The following is a 24,085-nucleotide window of genomic DNA, read 5'->3' as shown; positions in this document are numbered from 1 at the left end:
GCTCTCCTTCTCCATAAAGGCCAATACAGAGACAGGGGGACTTGCTTAGCTAGTGACTTGATGAAGACTCCTTCAAGCGCATATCTGGTAGAGATCCGGGAACTTAAGTGGACCGGTACTGAAACCGGGAAGTCAGGGCAGGTACCATAATGAATGCATATTAGTAATTTGCATTACTAACTTATTTAGCATTTTTTATTATGCTCGGACCACCCCTTAACATAGAAGTCAGTGTTATACATTTAAATTAACAATAAGATTTGGGAAGAAATTCAGAGATAAAAGGTGTTGTCATCATTTTAACAAATAGGTTGGGAACATGATTGTGGCACTTAATAATAAGTATTACAATTTCTCTTCCCATACTTGTTAATGGCGCCTTGTTCGCAGAACACCGCAAAAACAACAAACCGCTTTTTCCAGTTGAGGAGGCTGATGGACAGGTGTGGTCACATGTTCTTCCATCAGTGGACATCATAAGCACACAGGAGAGCTGTGCACTCGGTGAGGATGGCGGCACTTACAAGCAGGTGCCACGTCACATAGGAGAACCTGTAATACCTGCACATTAGTAATGACCACAACCTCTTGCCCAAACATCCGTTAGGCCAGAGTCACACTTGCAAGTGCCTCGCGTGTGACTCGCGCGAGTCTCTCATTGAATCACCCGACATGGACTCACACTCTCAGGACAGGAGCATCTCAGCTGCATAGACATACATGCAACCGACCCGCTCCTGTCAGGAGAGTGAGAGTCCGTGCCGGGTGATTCAATGAGAGACTCGCGCGAGACACTTGCAAGTGTGACTCTGGCCTTAAAATGAAGCTAAAGAGAACAACTGTAACATCTTATATAATGAAATAAAGTGTAGTCCTTTTCCCATTGTAGACCTTGGAATTACAGTACTGCTTGTTTGTATCATAACACTTACGAACATGGTTTTATAACGGTGCAAAAGATGCAATGAATATTAAAAGCAAAGATTGTATAAAAGCTGAACATTGTCTTTAATATAGTGGTGGAGTCTCAAGTAGAAAAAAAGCAAACAGCAAGGTACAAAGTATTGCAGTGCTCTTCAAACACTCAACATATACATCTCATATTTTTAAGTCTTTGCATTGATCAAACAGAGGAGGGCATCTTTGCAGTGGTAACATTTGGTGCCTCAATATGAAATCTGCCTGTGGAGATGATAACAGCCTACAACATACATGACATGCGTCAGCAGCTCCCCTTCTTACAGTACCTGAGAGATAATTTCAAGCTTCTCCATTATTCTACCCCTTATTATACATCCACTGTATAAAGTGTTACTGCTGTGCATATATATAGCTTATCACAGAGTCGTTCTTTTAACCCTGGCATCCCCACAATCATGATGTACAGTAACTATTAATGTATTACTAGTACTGTAAAGGTTAATTGAACAACGGCTGTTAACCTTAACAGTGGAAATGTGGGAGGACGTTCCAATTCTGTATCTTAGTATAGAATTGTGTGACAGATAAGCAATTCAGGTCATCTACTGCTCAAATGCTCTATATTGTTGTGCCACGTGAAGAGCTTGTATGGCTATTAGAGGCCGAGGAGACAGACGGGTGTTTTATTACTTACATTCAGTTCCTCAGGGCTGGTCGCCTCTCCTTACAAATACACTGGAAGTAGAACTCCGCTAGGTCTTATAGGGAATCCGCAAAAATGACTTCACAATCTCAAATCAAAGTCAACACTGCAGTGAGGAGAGCTTTTCTACTTTATTACAAAGAGAAGAAGCCTTTATGTGGTCAGAAAATACAAGATTGATCTTTTTTTTTTTTTTCCTATGAAACGCTGCTGTTCAAACAGCCAGAGTGAATTGTCTCAGTTCACTTCTTTAAGTCCCATCACGTTCACTTGGGTATGGATGTCCTTGGCTGCTGAAAATCTGGCCCTTTAGTGCACAGGGCGACAATGGAGTCCCCTGACCAGCAGTTCCAGAATGTCCCATTTTCATATATTGCATCCATGCACACCTCCTAAAAATGAGGTACAGCAGGGCAAACATTTCCAAAATAGGTGTCATATATATAATATATACACATTCGTACATACATACCTTTATTCATGTGATGTCCAAAAATTTAAAAAAAATGTACACATTTATTACAAAATCGTAACAAAGACTGGACAGTGTTTTGCTCATTCTGGAAAGATGAAGCTCAGTAATACACAACTCTGGAAATTGTCCAAAGGTTGCGGCAATATCTTTCTCCTTAAGAGTGAATTACTGGTTTTGTCTGCCCATTCCCTGCCACAGGGGCCTGCAGATCCTTGCACTGCAAGGAAATACATGCTCCTCTGGCCGTGAAGGGGCGGAACATGGCAGAAAATTGCCTTTCGGAAACAAGAGGGGAAGTAAAATGAAGGAAGCTGACCTTGCCCATCTTTCCAAATGAAATACGAGAAGGATCTTCACATAAAAATGCACAAACATGTGTTTCTTTTATTACCAAATAGTGCTACAATGAACAATGCAAACTTTGCTGTCTAATTTTGTTTCGGTCTCTCTCTCGCTCACTCTTTTTTGTACATTTTGGAATCCGAGTGGTAAACTGTCAGTATTCTGTTCTTACGTGTGTTTGTGTACAGACCTAAGTCTGTCTGCTGGCATAAAATGATAACAAAACAAAAGAGGAAAAAAAAATATCAGACCCTGCTCAAACTAAAGAAACAAATGACAATTCTAGTTGTTGGGCAGCACATAATTAGTAAGGCAGGACCTCAAGTGATGATCCCTTTGCATGAGACAATTGCCAGATCCTCAAGGAATTAAAACCAGGATGCCTGAGCCACATCAGTTCTGCAGTTATGTTGAGTATTGTGCTGAGACAGCCATACCCCATGAACAGGGAAGTCTTTAGAAGGCTTGCTGAGCAGGATTGTAATTGAACGTGGATGGCAGATGAGGCCGTTCTTCTAGCTTGTCATATTCCAAATGGAACTCCTGCCAGGAAAGAGAAGAAGAGAATTAAAATGCACATTTAGGAAGGACATATTATTTATTATTATAGCGCCATCAATTCCATGGCGCTTTACATGTGAAAGGTGTATACATAATAGGGACAAGTACAATAATCATAATCAATACAAGGCACAGGCAGGTACAGGAGGACCCTGCCCGCGAGAGCTCACAGTCTACAAGGGATAGGTGAGGTGGTGTCCCATGCTGAGGCCCCCAACTAACAGCTTGTTTGTGCATCATGTGGGTGGTCCATTGACCTTGTAACGCTTCCCACAACAACAGAGGGAGGCCCTCTGTGATTCGTACATTGTTATATTATCACACATTACGTACAGATATGATTTTGTCTGCCCCCCTGTACTGCTCTTTAATTTCATGTTCTGAATAGAGATTTCAAGAAAATGAAACCAGCCTGTTAAAGGGGTTGTCCGACATACATTTTTTTTTGAGTTTAAGCTAATCTGTGCTGTATTGTCATATAAAACACCCCTACATTGTTATTTTTTGTTTTCTAACTTTTGTTCCTCTTGAAATATCCCTTTATTCTCTGCAGCTTCTTGTTTACATTCAGCTCTAGCAAACTGACCACTTCCTGTGCTGAACCTCAGTCAGAGCTGTCACCGCCCGGCCTCAGTGTCCAGCCTCGCCCCCTGCCCGCCCCCTGCACACACATTCCCTGTCAGTATATTCTGCCCAGCACTGACCTCTCATCACTACAGCATTGCAAATAACAGCCCCACATCGGGCTCTGCACCGCATACACACACATCAGGCTGTGCACCGCATACACACACACCAGGCTGTGCACCGCATACACACACACCAGGCTGTGCACCGCATACACACACACCAGGCTGTACACCGCATACACACACACCAGGCTGTGCACCGCATACACACACACCAGGCTGTGCACCGCATACACACACACCAGGCTGTGCACCGCATACACACACACCAGGCTGTGCACCGCATACACACACACCAGGCTGTGCACCGCATACACACACACCAGGCTGTGCACCGCATACATACACACACATCGGGCTGTGCACCGATCCCCCCCCATAGGGGGTACATACTCACCCGTCCTCGGTCCCCGCCGCTCCTGCACGTTCGCATTATGTCTGTGCTCTGGCCATATCAGCACAGTAGTGACATCACCGCTGTGCTGAAGAGAGCACAGACAGCGGGACAGTGATGAGAAGCTGCGCTGCTTCTCATCAGAGTTTTCAAAAATATTGGCATCTGTGATCTGTGATGCCGGTACATTTGAATGTGCGATCCTGAGCAGGGGGCCCGGTGCTGGCGCTGACACCACGGCAGCCGCCGCCAGGCCCCTCCCCCAGGTCACGGGTCCCACAGAAGTGCAGGAAGAGGTTGTGGGCAGAGCACGGGGTGCGGGGGAATGTGTGGGAGGGTGCAGGGAAGGGGGGCGGGGCTCATCGCACTGTACCGCCCAGCGGGGAGGCGACAAGCTGTTTCTAGATTTGCATGTCAACATGGCCCTGCCCATGTAGACATGAAATGACCGGAAGCAGCAAAATCGCAGCAGGAGCGGTCACATGACCACTCTGAGCCGGGGGAGAGGGGCTGACAGCAGGGCAGGTAAGTGGTCACTATCTACTTACCTGCCCCAATGTAGCCCAATAGGGTAATAATGAAAAAAAACTCAAAATAAGCCGGATAACCCCTTTAACGATTCAATACCTGTGACTATCGGAAAACAAAGCAAATGGGCATCACTAGCAAACAAAAAGCAAAGTGGGTGCTGCTGGTGTGTATCTGAACCAATATTCACGTACACACAAAAAAAGCCAAAAATATAGATGTGCTGCACAACACTGACATAAGTAAAAGTGTAACAACTTTATTGCCATACAAGAACAGAAAAGAAGGGGGGAGGGGCGCAAAATACTAATTTTGTAAATGTTAGCCACCTGGTAATTACATGGCTGTAAGTTCTCTGAAGAATACTAGAACTGCCTGTATGATGACATTGCAGGGACTGTAGCACTGACATTCTCCATGGTGTGGGTGGGGACAGAAACACCTATCAGTTACTGATGATGATTACACAGTTAATATGAAAATGACATCACTTCAGCTTCTCCGATTATATGTATACAATCTCTTTGCATATTTAGAAGAATAGGGAGAGATGGATAAAGTTTTACCATAAACTGAAGAGGTGGAACTGGTTTTAGGTCTTGATTTGTGATCAATGTCAAGCAGAGCAAAGGAGTACTAAAATCAGGAGTAAATCTGCGATTTAAGATGGAGGCTGAACTGTATGGAAGTCAATAGTAATGAACTCTGCACTCCAATATGAGATGTACAGTATTTTTCGGGCTATAAGACGCACTTTTTAACAAGAGAAACTCCTCATAAAAAGTGTGTGCGTCTTATAGCCTGGAGGCACCTTGCTGTGATTGAGGACGCTTACACACCGTCTGAGAGCTATCCTCACTCCTCCTGCCAGACACTGATCTACTATAGGTAGGAAAATCGGGTATCACGCCACACTTATGACCAATCAAGCCGGAATTAATAAATCCAGGTCTTTATTGTAATAGCTAGGTCAGGTCTACACGTTTCAGGGGTCGCAGCCACCTTCTTTAGGACAGTATAGCAATGACAAGGATAGTAACTTTATACTATCCTTGTCATTGCTATACTGTCCTGAGGAAGGGGGCTTCGACCCCTGAAATGCGTAGACCTGACCTAGCTATTACAATAAAGACTTGGATTTATTAATTCCGGTTGGATTGGTGATAAGCGCGGCGTGATACCTGATTTTCCTACCTATACTTTATCTCAATTCTTCGGGGCTGCAGCTGTTTTTTTCCAACCATTGCTATGCAAATACAGGCGTTGTGACTATTTCACAACCCCTATAGGTGAGTGAACCTATTTATTTATTATCACTTTATATCTGGTAAGACCATATGCGCTTTTTATTCCACAGTCTCTGAAACACTTGAGACACTGATCTACGTGATCGGTGCAGAGCAGAAGAAGCTTTCCGGGATCTAAAGGACTGATGCTGCGGGAACTTAGTAGCTGAAGGACCTGTCACATGAGTAATTCCAGGACCTTTTAGGTCATGTCAATGATCACATGATCTGAAAGATCCTTTATTAAACAGAATAGAATGTCCTTTAGCTGGTGCAGCCTCCATTCAGATCCCTATCAGGAACTACAGGATGTGTAATGTATATTGTGTTGTGTGTAGTATAAGTAAATATGTAGCTGAGCTGTGTGTAAGATTAACCACGCATGTAGCAAAGCTGTATGTAAGTGCAAATGTGCAAGTAGCTAAGATGTATATGTAACTGTGCAGGTAGAAGATTTGTATGCAATTTTAACCATGCTTGCAGCAGAACGGTAGATGCAGCAGAGCTGTGTATGTAAGTGTAAATGTGCATGTAGCAGAGCTGTGTATGTAAGTGTAAATGTGCATGTAGCAGAGCTGTGCATGTAAGTGTAAATGTGCATGTAGCAGAGCTGTGCATGTAAGTGTAAATGTGCCTGTAGGAGAGCGGTGTAAGTAAATGTGCGTGTGTATAACACACACATTGCAGAGAAACACTAACAATAGATTTATTACTTTCCCATTCTGCCCCATATTAAAATTAGTGCTAATTACCTCTCCAATTTACACCCTTGGGAAGTTTTAAAAAAAAAAAAATGGTACCTATATATACAGTTAGGTCCAGAAATATTTGGACAGTGACACAAGTTTTGTTATTTTAGCTGTTTACAAAAACATGTTCAGAAATACAATTATATATATAATATGGGCTGAAAGTGCACACTCCCAGCTGCAATATGAGAGTTTTCACATCCAAATCGGAGAAAGGGTTTAGGAATCATAGCTCTGTAATGCATAGCCTCCTCTTTTTCAAGGGACCAAAAGTAATTGGACAAGGGACTCTAAGGGCTGCAATTAACTCTGAAGGCGTCTCCCTCGTTAACCTGTAATCAATGAAGTAGTTAAAAGGTCTGGGGTTGATTACAGGTGTGTGGTTTTGCATTTGGAAGCTGTTGCTGTGACCAGACAACATGCGGTCTAAGGAACTCTCAATTGAGGTGAAGCAGAACATCCTGAGGCTGAAAAAAAAGAAAAAATCCATCAGAGAGATAGCAGACATGCTTGGAGTAGCAAAATCAACAGTCGGGTACATTCTGAGAAAAAAAGAATTGACTGGTGAGCTTGGGAACTCAAAAAGGCCTGGGCGTCCACGGATGACAACAGTGGTAGATGATCGCCACATACTTTCTTTGGTGAAGAAGAACCCGTTCACAACATCAACTGAAGTCCAGAACACTCTCAGTGAAGTAGGTGTATCTGTCTCTAAGTCAACAGTAAAGAGAAGACTCCATGAAAGTAAATACAAAGGGTTCACATCTAGATGCAAACCATTCATCAATTCCAAAAATAGACAGGCCAGAGTTAAATTTTGCTGAAAAACACCTCATGAAGCCAGCTCAGTTCTGGAAAAGTATTCTATGGACAGATGAGACAAAGATCAACCTGTACCAGAATGATGGGAAGAAAAAAGTTTGGAGAAGAAAGGGAACGGCACATGATCCAAGGCACACCACATCCTCTGTAAAACATGTTGGAGGCAACGTGATGGCATGGGCATGCATGGCTTTCAATGGCACTGGGTCACTTGTGTTTATTGATGACATAACAGCAGACAAGAGCAGCCGGATGAATTCTGAAGTGTACCGGGATATACTTTCAGCCCAGATTCAGCCAAATGCCGCAAAGTTGATCGGACGGCGCTTCATAGTACAGATGGACAATGACCCCAAGCCTACAGCCAAAGCTACCCAGGAGTTCATGAGTGCAAAAAAGTGGAACATTCTGCAATGGCCAAGTCAATCAGCAGATCTTAACCCAATTGAGCATGCATTTCACTTGCTCAAATCCAGACTTAAGACAGAAAGACCCACAAACAAGCAAGACCTGAAGGCTGCGGCTGTAAAGGCCTGGCAAAGCATTAAGAAGGAGGAAACCCAGCGTTTGGTGATGTCCATGGGTTCCAGACTTAAGGCAGTGATTGCCTCCAAAGGATTCGCAACAAAATATTGAAAATAAAAATTTTTGTTTGGGTTTGGTTTATTTGTCCAATTACTTTTGACCTCCTAAAATGTGGAGTGTTTGTAAAGAAATGTGTACAATTCCTACAATTTCTATCAGATATTTTTGTTCAAACCTTCAAATTAAACGTTACAATCTGCACTTGAATTCTGTTGTAGAGGTTTCATTTCAAATCCAATGTGGTGGCATGCAGAGCCCAACTCGCGAAAATTGTGTCACTGTCCAAATATTTCTGGAGCTAACTGTATATATATATATATATATATATATATATATATATATATATATATATATATATATATATATATATATATATATAAAAAATATATATATATATATATATATATATATATATATATATATATATACATATATATATATATATATATATATATATATATATATATATATATATATATATATATATAAAAATATATATAGGGACAATATTTTTCCTATTTTCTGCTGTTTAAATCTAGGGTGCATCTTATGGTAAGGAGTTTCTTATAGTCTGAAAAACACAGTGTGTGTGAAATCCAAAGACAAACAAATGATAAATTTCGGTCCACATACTGAGGTCACTACCTGCAGAGCTTTTCCTCACCTCCCTTCTTGCTGTCTGTTCCTTCCAGAATAAAATGCATCACACACACAGAATGGGACCCTACTGGGCACTTGTACACCACGTATGAAAAGTGCAGAATGTGACGCACAATTAGGTGGAGGGTGTAGAGATGGAAAAAAAATTCTAAACTAGTCCTGAATAAAGTTTGGTCCACTTTGTGGCGTCAGTGGGGTGCAGTACATCTTGGTTTGTTTCTTCTCGTGCATGCAGACTTTTTCGAAAACCACCAATCCTCTGATGTGACATCTCACTAATAAGACACTAATTTGACTTTGGTATGAAATCTTCTTACACTTATCATGTAACAGCACAGACCACAATGAATTCATCTTAGCAGACATCTTTCTCTACCGCTTGAACAATTTTTCTTTATGGCATTAATTTCTCTAGACTGTTTCTCAATGCAAAATTAAACTAGAATGTTTTCCTTAGTAAATGATTTATTTCCTATTACACTGAATCAGGCTTCTCCATCATGACATTTATTTCATTTGTACAACTAATTGCGGAAACTACCAATGTAATCTAGAGTTAAAGCATTTAACTAATTCATATTCTGAACTCAATTACGTCAACATGTGAACGAACTCGGGATATACAAAGGATGGAGATCAAGAAAACAGGCAAAGCTGGGATAGCGGAAAACTGCAACATCACATCGGGGTGCACATGTAGTGGATTTAGCAGGTTTAACATAATTCTGTGATAACATGTTGTTAGACAGGTTGGATATAACTCACGTGGCTGCATTACGTTACCAATTACAGGGAGAACGTCATGTCCCCAAACACTACTAACCTGTAAATATAGGTGTTAATCTGCAGGTTACTAGTGTTCCAATGCGGTCAGGCCGCCTCACTCAAAGAGCAGCCACTGAGAGATAATTAACTTTTTCCCTTTGGGAGCCGCCAGCTTTCAGTCAGTGAGGAGTGCTACACTCATTGTTCAGTACACAGAGCGAGAGATGTAAGCATACCCTGGCGCTTCGATGGACATTTCACTTTGCGGCGCATCTGCTGTTAATCAAAGTGGCAGGGTATATTTACATCTGCCACTCACTGTGTATGGAACAATGACTGTTGCAGCTCTGTGGACTGACTGTGACTGAAAGCCGGTATAGAAAAGAGCTGTGGACAAATAAGCGCAAATAGGGTCTTACCCCAATATGTGTGGGGTGGGGAGGGGGGAGTAATCCTACTCACCTGATGTAGTTGTGACAGTCACAACTACTATATGTGCATGTACAACACGATCCACGGCTGCAGCCACCCAGTGGCAGATAACAGAAAGCAATAGAGAAGGGTGTTCAATTGCCGCGCCAACAGATCACTCGTTCAGATGATGAAGACCAATGTCACTTTATTTGCATGTAGGTCTACGCGTTTCAGGAGCACCTGCTCCCTTCCTCAGGACCGTCAGGTTAAAAATAACATCAAAATTTGATGTTATTTTTAACCTGACGGTCCTGAGGAAGGGAGCAGGTGCTCCTGAAACGCGGAGACCTACATGCAAATAAAGTGACATTGGTCTTCATCATCTGAACGAGTGATCTGTTGGCGCGGCAATTGAACACCCTTCTCTATTGCTTTCTGTGTGACTGAAAGCCGGAAACTCCTAGAAGGAATAAAATTTACATTCTCCAGGTAGTCGCACTTTCAGAAAGGCTGCTGGACAATATTTTAATGCTATTAACCTACAGATTACCTCTAGTGGGGATATGAAAAGGCTACATACCCCTAAAGAGCCAAGTTTTCATCACATAAAAAAATCATATCAAGAAGAATCATTTCACATCATATTCCATCTTGAATGTCAGAAACAATCTGTACAAATCCATTGAGAAAAACGGAATTTATTTAGAAGGGGGTGATAAAAGTAAAACTAAAGTTATGTGGTTGGTTAAATGTGAACACTCTTATAATTCTGAATGCTATTGTGTTCAGAATTAGACAGTCACACTTAACCCTTTCATGACAGAGCCTGTTTTTGCCTTCATGACCTGGCCAATTTTTTCTTTTCTGACCAGGGTCACTTTGACAGGTTATAACTCGAACGCTTCAACAAGTCCCAGTGATTCGGAGAATATTGATTTGCGGCCTATTGTACTTCAGGAGAGGGGAATAATTAAGAGGATATGTTTTGCATTTATTTATGAAAATATCGGAAATTTGGCGAAAACTATGAAATTTTGCAATTTGCAAACTTCGAATTTTTATGACCTTAAAACAGAAAGTTGTATCACACTAAATAGTTAATACATAACAATTCCGACATGACTACTTTACATCAGCACCATTTTTGAAACATAACTTTTAGGAAATTAGAAGGGTTCAAAGTTCAATAGCAATTCCTCATTTTTTTCAACAAAATGTACAAAACCATTTTTTTAGGGACCACATCACATTTGAAGAGACTTTGAGAGGCCGAGGTGACAGAAAATACCCAAAAGTGACACCATTCCAAAAACTGCACCCCCAAAGTACTCAAAACCACATCTAAGAAGCTTATTAACCTTTCAGGGGCTTCACAGGAACTAAAGCAATGTGGAAGAAAAAAAATGAAAATTCCCTTTTTTCCCACCAAAATGTTACTTTAGCCTAACATTTTGCATTTTCACAGGGGTAACAAGAGAAATTGCACAAGAAGTTGTACAGTGCATTTTCTCCTGAGTCCGCCGATACCCCATATGTGGTGGAATTCTACAGTTTGGGCGCACGGCAGGGCTCGGAAGGGAAGGAGCATCATTTGAATTTTAGAGCACACGATTGTCTGGAATAGTTAGCAGACGCCATGTTGCGGTTGGAGAGCCATCTATGTGAGGTCTTGTTTTTTCGGGACGAGTTGACGTTTCTGTTGGTACCATTTTTGGGCGCATAACATTTTTGGATCGTTTTTTATTCTCATTTTTGCTACGTGGAGTTAACATGATACAGCAATTTATTAATTTTGTTTGTAATTTTTTTTATGCCGTTCACTGTTGGGTAAAAGTAACAAAACAGGTTTATTCTTCGGGACGATACGGTACTACATTTATATTTTTTTTTTTATGTTTTGCCGCTTTGACAAAACATTTTTTAAGAAAAAATAATTTTTGGGGGCATTGCTGCATTCTCAGAGCTATAACTTTTTTTATTTTTCCGCTGATGGAGCTGTGTGGCGGCTTGTTTTCTTTGCGGGACAGGATGTAGTTTTCAGTAATACCAGCTTTATTTATGTTCAACTTTTTCATTACATTTTATTCTACTTTTTTTCTGCTGTACTGTTCAAGCTGTTGTGTTAAGATTTGAAGCTATAGTTTTGGGCAGGGGGAAGGATGAACTCCTGTTGCGAAAGAATCTCACTTAGGCCTCTAAAAACTTCAGTTCAGATATAGACACAAACACACAGTATATCAGTAGTGTGTATAATAATATATATATATACACATACATACATACATACACACACATACGGTATACGCCTGGTATTGAAAAATCATAAATGTGATTTTCTGAATTTTTTTTTATTCTGCCTGTCACAGATGATATATACCTATGGAGAGTGTATCAAATACTTATTTTCCTCACTAATATATATATATATATATATATATATATATATATATATATATATATATATATTTACACATACATACATATACACACACTGTTACTCAAGCTGTACACAAGTTGTACACTGGCTGCTGTACATTGTATTAGTGCCAGATATTCAGTGTGGTCCCATAAGGAGGTATAATAAAATATTTCCATAAATGTAATGGGTGCTTTGGGTCAATTAGGATTACCAAAATGATTTATATTTGCCAAATGCCAGAACAAAGAGAGAGAGAGAGAGCGCGAGAGGAAAAAAAAAGAAAGAGAGAAAGAGAGAAAGAGGGAAAGAGAATGTTTTAAAGCATTTTTATTACTTTATGCAAAGTCAAAATTTTACTTACACTAAAGGGTACTTTACACGCTGTGATATTGGTACCGATATCGCTAGCGAGCGTACCCGCCCTGCAAATCGCTGCCCGTGGCGCACAACATCGCTAACACCCGTCACACGGACTTACCTTCCTTGTGACGTCGCTCTGGCCGGCGATCCGCCTCCTTTCTAAGGGGGCGGTTCGTGCGGCGTCACAGCAACGTCACATGGCAGCCGTCCAACAACAAAGGAGGGCCGGAGATGAGCGGCCGGAACATGCAGCCCACCTCCTTCCTTCCTCATTGCCGGTGGACGCAGGTAAGGAGATGTTCGTCGTTCCTGTGGTGACACACATTGTGATGTGTGCTGCCGCAGGAACGCCGAACAACATCGTACCTGCAGCAGCAACGATATTTGGAAAAAGAGCGACGTGTCAACGAGCAACGATTTTTCAAGTTTTTGCGCTCGTTGATCGTCGCTCCTTGGTGTCAAACGCTGCGATGTCGCTAACGGCGCCGGAGGTGCGTCACTAACAACGTGACCCCCCCGACGATATATCATTAGCGATGTTGCAGCGTGTAAAGCACCCTTAAGAGTACTATGCCTTTAAACAATATGGGACAGCCCATATGATGAGGTCGTGTCTTTGGAAGCTTCTGAGTTAATTAGAGACACCTGTGGATATACTTTAACCCCTTCACGACCATGGACGGATATATCCGTCATGGAGCGTGTCCCATTAAGCCCCGCCCCCTGCCGCGGGCAGGCGGCGGCGGTCAGCACACATAACAGCTGTTTTCAACAGCTGACATGTGTGCCTGCATGTTGCGAGTGGAATCGCTTCCACTCGCAACATTTAACCCCTTAAATCTCGCTGCCAAAGTCTGGCAGCAAGATCTATATGCGCGTGGCCATGTTTTTTTTACTTACCGCCACCCCCACCGGAAGTCATGTGCGTGATCACGTGACTTTCGGTGGTTGCCATCGTAGCACAGGGTCATGTGATGACGCCTGCAGCTATGAAGTTCACTTTCGTTTTCCCTCGGCCGAGAGAAACAGAAAGTGACTGAATCTGCTGTTTACAGCTGTATAGCTGTGATCAGCAGATGGATAAGAGCGATCGGATTGCTGATCGCTATAGCCCCCTAGGGGGACTAGTAAAATAAAAAAAGAAATAAAAAAAAAGTATAAAAAATAACAAAAAAAACCCTAAAAGTTCAAATCACCCCCCTTTCCCCCCATTGAAAATTAAAGGGTTAAAAAATAAATAAATATACACATATTTGGTATTGCCGCGTCGAGAAATGCCCGATCTATCAAAATATAAAATGAATTAATCTGATTGGTAAACGGCGTAGTGGCAAAAAAATTCCAAACGCCAAAACTACGTTTTTTGGTCGCCACAAGTTTTACGCAAAATGCAATAACAGGCGATCAAAACGTAGCATCTGCGCAAAAATGGTACCATTAGAAACGACAGCTCGAGACGCAAAAAATAAGCAATCACTGAGCCATAGATCCCAAAATATGAGAACGCTACGTGTTTCGGAAAATGGCGCAAAACGTGCACCACTTTTATTGGACAAGCTTGTGAATTTTTTATAACCCCTTAGATACAAGTAAACCTATACATGTTTGGTGTCTACAAACTCGCACCGACCACACATCAGTTTTACCATATAGTGAACACCGTGAATAAAACATCCCAAAAACTATTGTGCCATCACACTTTTTTTTGCAGTTTTTCCACACTTGGAATTTTTTTTGCTGTTTTCCAGTACACCATATGGTAAAACTTATAGTTTCATTTAAAAGTACAACTTGTCCCGCAAAAAACAAGCCCTCATATGGCAAGATTGACGGAAAAATAAAAACGTTACGGCTCTCGGAAGAAGGGAAGCAAAAAACAAAAACGCAAAAATGAAAAGTGCCCAGGGGCTGAAGGGGTTAATGCACACATGAAACCAACTGATTCTTTGTGTAGCATCATGGGAAAGTCAAATGAAATCAGCCAAGATCTCAGGAAGAGAATTGTGGACTTGCACAAGTCTGGTTCATCCTTGGGTGCAATTTCCAGATACCTGAAGATGCCTTGTTCATCTGTAAAAACAATTATACGCAAGTACAATCAAGAGCCATCATACCACTCAGGAAGGAGATGGGTTCTGTGTACAAGAGATGAACGTAGTTTGGCCAGACATGAGCATATCAACCCAAGAACAAAAGAAAAAGACTTTGTGAAGATGCTGGCAGAAGCTGGTAAGATTGTGTCATTATCCACAGTGAAACGAGTATTGTATCAGCATGGGCTGAAAGGCCACTCTGCCTGGAAGAAGCCATTACTACAAAAGAAACTAAAAAAGCCAGATTAAAATTTGCAAATGCAGAAAGGAACAATGAAGATCTTCATTTTTGTGGACATGTGGTCTGACAAAATTAAAATTGAACTGTTTGGCCATTATGACCATCGTTACGTTTGGAGGAAAAAGGGAGAACCTTTGAAGCCTAAGAACACCATCCCAACTGTGAAACATGGGGGTGGCAGCAAGAGGTTGTGGGGTTGTTTTGCTGCAGGAGGGACTGGTGCACTTCACAAAATAGATGGCCTCATGAGGAAAGAAGATTATGTGGCAATACTGAAGCAACATCTCAAGACATCAGCCAGGAACTTAAAGTTTGGGCGGAAATGGGTCTTCCAAAAGGAAAATGGATAATAAGCCGAAGCCTACTGCCAAACTGGTTACAGAGTGGCTTAAGGATAACAAAGTCCATGTTTTATAGTGGCCATCACAAAGCCCTGATCTCAATCCTACTGAAAATTTATGGGCAAAGCTGAGAAGGTCGGTGCGAGCAAGACAACCTACAAACATGGCTCAGTTACACCAGTTCTGTCAGGAGGAATGACCTCAAATTCCTACCAACTATTGTGAGAAGCTTGTGGAAGGAGATCCAAAATGTTTGACCCAAGTCATAGAGTTGTAGGCTACATGCGCATGCTGCATCTTTTTGTGTTCACAAACTGCAGCCAAAACTGCACCTTGTCAGTGAGAGCCTGGAAATGTCACAAAAAACGCATGTAATTTTAGGTGCGTTTTTGGTGCGTTTTTCACACCCTGCGTTTTTGCTGCGTTTTTTGTGACAAATGTTGACAAAAACACAGGAAGAATGAACATGCTGCATTTTTTTTGTCACAAACCTTTCACAAATAAAACGCTGACAAATAAACTGCAACGTGCGCATAGAAAATCTGACTTCTCATAGACTTTGCTGGGAAGTCAAATGTCAGAAAGTTCTGTCAACAAAACTGCAGCCAAAAAAGCAGCAAAAAAGCAGGAAAAAAAGCAGCGTGCGCATGTAGCAGAAGGGCAATGGTACCAAATACTAATGAAATGTATGTAAACTTTTGACTTTGTAGAAAGTAATACAAATGCCTTAAAACATTCTCCCTCATTATTCTGGCATTTGGCAAATATAAATAATTTTGGTTCCTAATTGACCTAAACTGAAAGGTTTATTCTGATCTCATGTCAGATAGTGAGAAAAACATGCAGATGTGTCTTTTTCGATAGTGGATGGGAAGTCCTGGTTTCAATTGTAGCACTCCAAACAGAATAATAGACATAAATACACACACGATATAATAATAATTTACATTATTAATATACATTAATAATTTACATTTAGGCTATGTGCCCACGTTGCGTTCTGTCCCTGCAGAAATTTCTGCAGCGATTTGAACAGCACACGTGCGCTTCAAATCGCTGCGTAATGAAAAGCCGATTTCATGTGCTCTGGATGCAGCCTCTCCCATACACAGAGCGGGGGCTGCATCCAAAGCGCATGAAAGAAATGACATGTTGCTTTTTAGAACGCAGCGATTTGGCACCAGCCGAAGCGCTGCATTCTAATATGCAACGTGGGCATGGATTAGGCACAATCTTCATAGATTGTGCTGGGGACGCAAGACGCATGCAGTTACACTGCGGTGCAGAATGCAGCGTAACTGCATGAAAATACGCTATGTGGGCACATAGCCTTATACACACACATACACACACATTTGGTTTATTCCTCAATTTTACCAAATAAGTTTATTTACTCCACTACCTTTGCGACTTTCCTCCAGTTAAGACAGTCAAAGAAATAATATGTTCCCCTCTCATAGGTGTTGGTTTTCATAGTTGGTTCCATTCCAGGTGCCCTGGTTATCCATACCCGCTCTTCTTTGTGGTATCTCCAGTCTCTGTTGAAACTATAAGTAAAGGAAAATAATGCCTAATGTGAAGAATGTAACAAGTAAAATATAGTGAGGAAATATACTTTATAAAAGGAAAAATAAATAAATAAAGCTCCATGATATTTCCATAGCCTAGATAGTCAACTGACGCGTTCAGTGTTTTATCAAGTCTATCAACCACTAGGATGAAGTGTTCAGATCTATGTGACACATTCTTGGTGCATTAAACATTGGTTCACTGTTAGACGGGATGAAGAGGATTTTTAATATGATTCACAGGAGAAACTGAAGAGTAAGTGGCGAAAACTCCCTCGCCCCCTTAGAGTGAATATGGGTGACAAAGTATGATATCAGACAGGTGCTCAATGTTTGCAGCAGAAGTCTTGAGTGCAGGAACCTGAGTTTAAGGCCTTGTGCACATTTCGAGTATTTGGACAGTTTTTTTACCTCTGCATTCGCAAGTCAAAACTAGGACTAGGTTAAAAAATAAATAAATGCAGAAGTGCTGCATGTGTTTCTATTAGGACAGTGTCAGATGAGCATATGAATCGGAAGAGTGCAACGCGGGGAAAAGCTCACATTACAAGTCTATGAGTGCATGTGAAACATTGGACTGCCCTTAGATGTCATCCGAGTGCAGTCTGATATGCGCAGAGACAGGCAATGGAGCGGATTACTATTATTAATATTTATTTATAGAGCACCACTGATTCCATGGTACAGAGGGCAGAGGACCCTGCCCTTTCGAGCTTACGTTCTATAGGATTTTGGGGAAGAGACAGTAGGTGGGGTGTTGGTCGGGCGACATCCTGCACGGGGGTGAGGCGGCGGCAGCTCCGCACGGTGGTGAGGCGGCGGCAGCTCCGCACGGTGGTGAGGCAGTAGCTGTGGTGGTGGTGAAGCAGTGAGGTCATTGAAGATTATAGGCATTTCTGAACAGATGACTTTTCAAGTTCCGTTTGAAGCTTGCAAGTGTAGCAGATAATCTGACGTGGTAAGGCAGCGAATTCCAGAAGACAGGGGATGCTCAGGGAAGTCTTGAAGGCGGTTGCATGAGGAGTGAATGAGAGAGGAGAAGAGAAGGAGATCTTGGGAGGACCGGAGATTACGTTTTGGAGTATAGCGGGAGATTAGTTCAGAGATATATGGAGGAGATAGATTATGGATGGCTTTGTAGGTCAGTGTTAGTAGTTTGAATTGGATATGGTGGAAGATTGGGAGCCAGTGGATGGACTTGCAGAGAGGAGAAGTGGGGTGGTATTGAGGAGAGGTGTGGATCAGTCGGGCAGCAGAATTAAGGATGGACTGGAAAGGTGCGAGATGGTTAGCAGGGAGGCCACAGAGGAGGATGTTGCAGTATTCCAGGCAGGAGATTATGAGGGCATGCACTAGCATTTTTTTAGATTGCAAATTGAGGAAGGGACGGATTCTGGAAATGTTTCTGTGTTGAAGACGGAAGGAGGTGGTGAGGGATTGGATGTGTGGTATGATGGACAAGGCAGAGGTCGCGGGTCACTCCGAGGCACCGAACTTTAGGTACTGGCGAGAGCGTGGTGTTATTTATTGTAATAGATAGATCAGGTGGAGAGTGTAGGTGAGATGGAGGAAAGATGATTAGTTCAGTTTTGGCCACATTGAGCTTTAGGAAGCGAGAGGAGAAGAAGAAGGATATAGCCGATAGACACTGTAAAATTCTGGACAGCAGCTGCAACATCTGGACTAGAGAGGTAGATCTGAGTGTCATCGGCATATAGGCGGTACTGGAAGCCATGGGACTTTAAGAGTTGTCCCAGGCTGAGTGTATATATGGAAAAAGAAGGGAATTTTGTTACTTACCGTAAATTCCTTTTCTTCTAGCTCCTATTGGGAGACCCAGACGATTGGGTGTATAGCTACTGCCTCCGGAGGCTACACAAAGCATTACACTAAAAAGTGTAAGGCCCCTCCCCTTCTGGCTATACACCCCCCGTGGGATCACGGGCTGCTCAGTTTTAGTGCTAAAGCAAGAAGGAGGAAAGCCAATAACTGGTTTAAACAAATTCACTCCGAAGTAACATCGGAGAACTGAAAACCGTTCAACATGAACAACATGTGTACCCGAAAAAACCAAAAATCCCGAAGGAAACAGGGCGGGTGCTGGGTCTCCCAATAGGAGCTAGAAGAAAAGGAATTTACGGTAAGTAACAAAATTCCCTTCTTCTTCGGCGCTCCATTGGGAGACCCAGACGATTGGGACGTCCAAAAGCAGTCCCTGGGTGGGTAAAGAAATACCTCATGTTAGAGCTGCAAAGACAGCCCTCCCCTACGGGGAGGCAACTGCCACCTGCAGGACTCTTCTACCTAGGCTGGCATCCGCCGAAGCATAGGTATGCACCTGATAATGTTTGGTGAAAGTGTGCAAACTTGACCAGGTAGCTGCCTGGCACACCTGTTGAGCCGTGGCCTGGTGTCGTAATGCCCAGGACGCACCCACGGCTCTGGTAGAATGGGCCTTCAGCCCTGATGGAACCGGAAGCCCAGCAGAACGGTAGGCTTCAAGAATTGGTTCTTTTATCCATCGAGCCAGGGTGGATTTGGAAGCCTGCGACCCTTTGCGCTTACCAGCGACAAGGACAAAGAGTGCATCCGAGCGGCGCAGAGGCGCCGTGCGGGAAATGTAGATTCTGAGTGCTCTCACCAGATCCAACAAATGTAAATCCTTTTCATACCGATGAACCGGATGAGGACAAAAGGATGGTAAGAAGATATCCTGATTAAGATGAAACGAGGATACCACCTTAGGGAGAAACTCCTGAATGGGGCGCAGCACTACCTTGTCCTGGTGGAATACCAGGAAGGGAGCCTTAGATGACAGCGCTGCTAGCTCAGACACTCTCCGAAGAGACGTGATCGCTACCAGAAAGGCCACTTTCTGTGATAGTCGAGAAAGTGAAACATCCCTCAGAGGCTCGAAGGGCGGCTTCTGGAGAGCAACTAGTACCCTGTTGAGATCCCATGGATCTAACGGCCGCTTGTACGGGGGAGCGATATGACAAACCCCCTGCAGGAACGTGCGCACCTTAGGAAGTTGTGCTAGACGCTTCTGAAAAAACACGGATAGCGCCGAGACTTGCCCTTTCAGGGAGCCGAGCGACAAGCCCTTTTCTAACCCAGATTGCAGGAAAGAAAGAAAAGTAGGCAATGCAAATGGCCAGGGAGACACTCCCTGAGCCGAGCACCAGGATAAGAATATCTTCCACGTTCTGTGGTAGATCTTAGCAGACGTGGGCTTCCTAGCCTGTCTCATGGTGGCAACAACCCCTTGAGATAATCCTGAAGACGCTAGGATCCAGGACTCAATGGCCACACAGTCAGGTTCAGGGCCGCAGAATTCAGATGGAAAAACGGCCCTTGGGACAGTAGGTCTGGCCGGTCTGGTAGTGCCCACGGTCGGCCGACCGTGAGATGCCACAGATCCGGGTACCACGACCTCCTCGGCCAGTCTGGGGCGACGAGTATGACGCGGCTGCAATCGGATCTTATCTTGCGTAGCACTCTGGGCAAGAGTGCCAGAGGTGGAAACACATAAGGGAGCCGGAACTGCGACCAATCTTGCACTAGGGCGTCTGCCGCTAGAGCTCTTTGATCGCGAGACCGCGCCATGAAGGCCGGAACTTTGTTGTTGTGCCGAGACGCCATTAGGTCGACGTCCGGCACCCCCCAGCGGCGACAGATTTCCTGAAACACGTCCGGGTGAAGGGACCATTCCCCTGCGTCCATGCCCTGGCGACTGAGGAAGTCTGCTTCCCAGTTTTCTACGCCCGGGATGTGAACTGCGGATATGGTGGATGCTCTGTCCTCCACCCACATCAGAATCCGCCGGACTTCCTGGAAGGCTTGCCGACTGCGTGTCCCTCCTTGGTGGTTGATGTATGCCACCGCTGTGGAATTGTCCGACTGAATTCGGATCTGCTTTCCTTCCAGCCACTGCTGGAAGGCTAGTAGGGCAAGATACACTGCCCTGATTTCCAGAACATTGATCTGAAGGGTGGACTCCTGCTGAGTCCACGTACCCTGAGCTCTGTGGTGGAGAAAAACTGCTCCCCACCCTGACAGGCTCGCGTCTGTCGTGACCACTGCCCAGGATGGGGGTAGGAAGGACCTTCCCTGTGATAATGAGGTGGGAAGAAGCCACCACTGCATGGAATCCTTGGCCGACTGGGAAAGAGAGACTTTCCTGTCCAGGGACGTTGACTTCCCGTCCCATTGGCGGAGAATGTCCCATTGAAGTGGGCGCAGATGAAACTGTGCAAACGGGACTGCCTCCATTGCCGCCACCATCTTCCCTAGGAAGTGCATGAGGCGTCTTAAGGAGTGCGACTGACCGTGAAGGAGAGACTGCACCCCTGTCTGTAGTGAACGCTGCTTGTCCAGCGGAAGCTTCACTATCGCTGAGAGAGTATGAAACTCCATGCCAAGATACGTTAGTGATTGGGTCGGTGACAGATTTGACTTTGAAAAGTTGATGATCCACCCGAAAGTCTGGAGAGTCTCCAGCGCAACAGTCAGGCTGAGTTGGCATGCCTCTTGAGAAGGTGCCTTGACCAGAAGATCGTCTAAGTACGGGATCACCGAGTGTCCCTGAGAGTGCAAGACTGCTACCAGTGCCGCCATGACCTCGGTGAAAACCCGTGGGGCTGTCGCCAGACCAAATGGCAGAGCTACGAACTGAAGATGGTCGTCTCCTATCACGAAGCGTAGAAAACGCTGGTGCTCTGGAGCAATCGGCACGTGGAGATAAGCATCTTTGATGTCTATTGATGCTAGGAAATCTCCTTGGGACATTGAGGCAATGACGGAGCGGAGGGATTCCATCCGGAACCGCCTGGTTTTCACATGCTTGTTGAGCAGTTTTAGGTCCAGAACAGGACGGAAAGAGCCGTCCTTTTTTGGAACCACGAAGAGATTGGAGTAAAAACCTTGCCCTTGTTCCTGAAAAGGAACAGGGACCACCACTCCTTCTGCTCTTAGTGAGCCCACCGCCTGCAGAAGGGCATCTGCTCGGTCGGGATGTGGGGAAGTTCTGAAGAACCGAGGCGGAGGACGAGAACTGAACTCTATCCTGTACCCGTGAGACAAAATGTCTGTTACCCACCGGTCTTTGACCTGTGGCAGCCAAATGTCGCAAAAGCGGGAGAGCCTGCCCCCGACCGAGGATGCGGAGAGAGGAGGCCGAAAGTCATGAGGCAGCCGCCTTGGAAGCGGTTCCTCCGGTTGCTTTCTTTGGGCGTGATTGAGCCCGCCAGGAATCTGAGTTCCTTTGGTCCTTCTGAGTCCCTTTGGACGAGGAGAATTGGGCCCTGCCCGAGCCTCGAAAGGACCGAAACCTCGACTGTCCCCTCCTCTGTTGAGGTTTGCTTGATCTGGGCTGGGGTAAGGAAGAGTCCTTACCCTTGGACTGTTTAATGATCTCAGCCAATTGCTCACCAAACAGTCTGTCTCCAGATAATGGCAAGCTGGTTAAACATTTTTTGGAAGCAGAATCTGCTTTCCATTCCTTTAACCACAAGGCTCTGCGCAAAACTACAGAGTTGGCGGACGCCATTGAGGTCCGGCTCGTAGAGTCCAGGACTGCATTGATAGCGTAGGTCGCAAACGCAGACATTTGCGTCGTCAAGGACGCCACTTGCGGCACTGCTGGACGTAAGATAGAGTCCACCTGTGCCAGACCAGCTGAAATAGCTTGGAGTGCCCACACGGCCGCGAATGCAGGAGCAAACGACGCGCCGATAGCTTCATAGACAGATTTCAACCAAAGGTCCATCTGTCTGTCATTGGGATCTTTAAGTGAAGCCCCATCTTCCACTGCAACTATGGATCTAGCCGCAAGCCTGGAGATTGGGGGATCCACCTTTGGACACTGGGTCCAGCGTTTGACCACGTCAGGGGGAAAGGGATAACGTGTATCCTTAAGACGTTTGGAGAAACGCTTGTCTGGATAAGTATGGTGTTTCTGCACTGATTCTCTGAAGTCAGAGTGGTCCAGAAAAGTACTCAATTTACGCTTTGGATATCTGAAATGGAACTTCTCCTGCTGTGCAGCTGCCTCCTCTGCTGAAGGGGCTGGGGGAGAAATATCCAACAGCCTATTGATGGCCGCTATAAGGTCATTTACCATGGCGTCACCATCAGGCGTATCCAGATTGAGTGCGGTCTCAGGATTGGACTCCTGATCACCCCCCTCTGTCTCATCATACAGAGACTCTTCTCGCTGAGACCCTGACCAGCGTGATGACGTGGAGGGTCTCTCCCAGCGAGCTCGCTTAGGCTGCCTGGGACTGTCATCCGAGTCAGAGCCATCAGCCTGTGATGCCAGGGACCCCCTTGGAGCACGGATAAGTTCCAACTGAGGGGGACCAGGGAGCATTGACTCAGCAGTGTCCATGGTCTGGGTAACTGGCCTGGACTGCAAGGTTTCCAGTATCTTTGTCATAGTCACAGACATCTTATCAGCGAAAACTGCAAACTCTGTCCCCGTCACCGGGGCAGGGTTCACCGGTGTCTCTGCCTGGGTCACTACTATCATAGACTCCGGCTGCCGAAGCGGCACAGGGATCGAACATTGCACACAATGGGGGTCCTTGGAACCTGCCGGTAGATCAGCCCCACATGCGGTACACGCCTCATATACAGCCCGTGCCTTGGCACCCTTGCGTTTTGCGGATGACATGTTGTTGTCTCCTTAGAGCAGTATAGGGTATAAGCCAAGAAGCGACCGCAGTGCAATATGTATATATATATATGGCACAGTAAAAGTACACCAATAACAACACTGTGGCACTAGTGGGGCCAGCACATATGTGCCGCTTACCGCCCGCTGAAAAGCGGGTGTGTGGTCGCCAAAATCCCTTGTCTGGGTCTCCCAGAGCCTGTGTCCGTTCTCCAGCCAGACTGCATGCAGGAATGGCTGCCGGCGTCCTGTGGAGAGGGGCGGGCCCTGGGCGTATACAGACAAAGTGCGGGAAACATGCGTCCCACTGTGCCCAGTGAGAGGGCTGGAGCACGTAAATAAGGCTCCAGCCCTCGGCGCTGCCTATTGCACAGCGTCTCTCCCCTTCCCTGATTGACAGGGTGGGGGCGGGAATGAAGCGGAGCTAGGCCGCAAAAGCCGGGGACTAAATTTATAAGCGCCGCCGTCGTAAAAGCACGGTCGGCGCTAAGTCCCC

General features: G+C 44.6%; 1 protein-coding gene across 2 annotated transcripts in view; it reads right to left on the bottom strand.

Moving 5' to 3' along the window:
* Positions 1–1,736: 1,736 nt before the first annotated feature.
* The window catches only part of CNOT2 (CCR4-NOT transcription complex subunit 2), a 182,400-nt gene continuing 160,051 nt past the window's right edge, over positions 1,737–24,085 (bottom strand). The window contains exons 14-15 of one of the 2 annotated variants that reach the window (XM_075344885.1): positions 16,748–16,895; positions 1,737–2,984 (exon numbers count right to left, since the gene is read on the bottom strand). In XM_075344885.1, the coding sequence (XP_075201000.1) occupies positions 2,898–2,984; positions 16,748–16,895 (235 nt within the window). In that variant the 3' untranslated portion in view covers positions 1,737–2,897. The remainder of the gene's footprint in view (positions 2,985–16,747; positions 16,896–24,085) is intronic. The other variant, XM_075344886.1, reaches the window with a different exon arrangement.

Source organism: Anomaloglossus baeobatrachus, chromosome 4, assembly GCF_048569485.1.
Source record: "Anomaloglossus baeobatrachus isolate aAnoBae1 chromosome 4, aAnoBae1.hap1, whole genome shotgun sequence".
NCBI classification, from domain to species: Eukaryota; Metazoa; Chordata; class Amphibia; order Anura; family Aromobatidae; genus Anomaloglossus; species Anomaloglossus baeobatrachus.
This window is presented reverse-complemented; position numbering and strand designations above follow the sequence as displayed.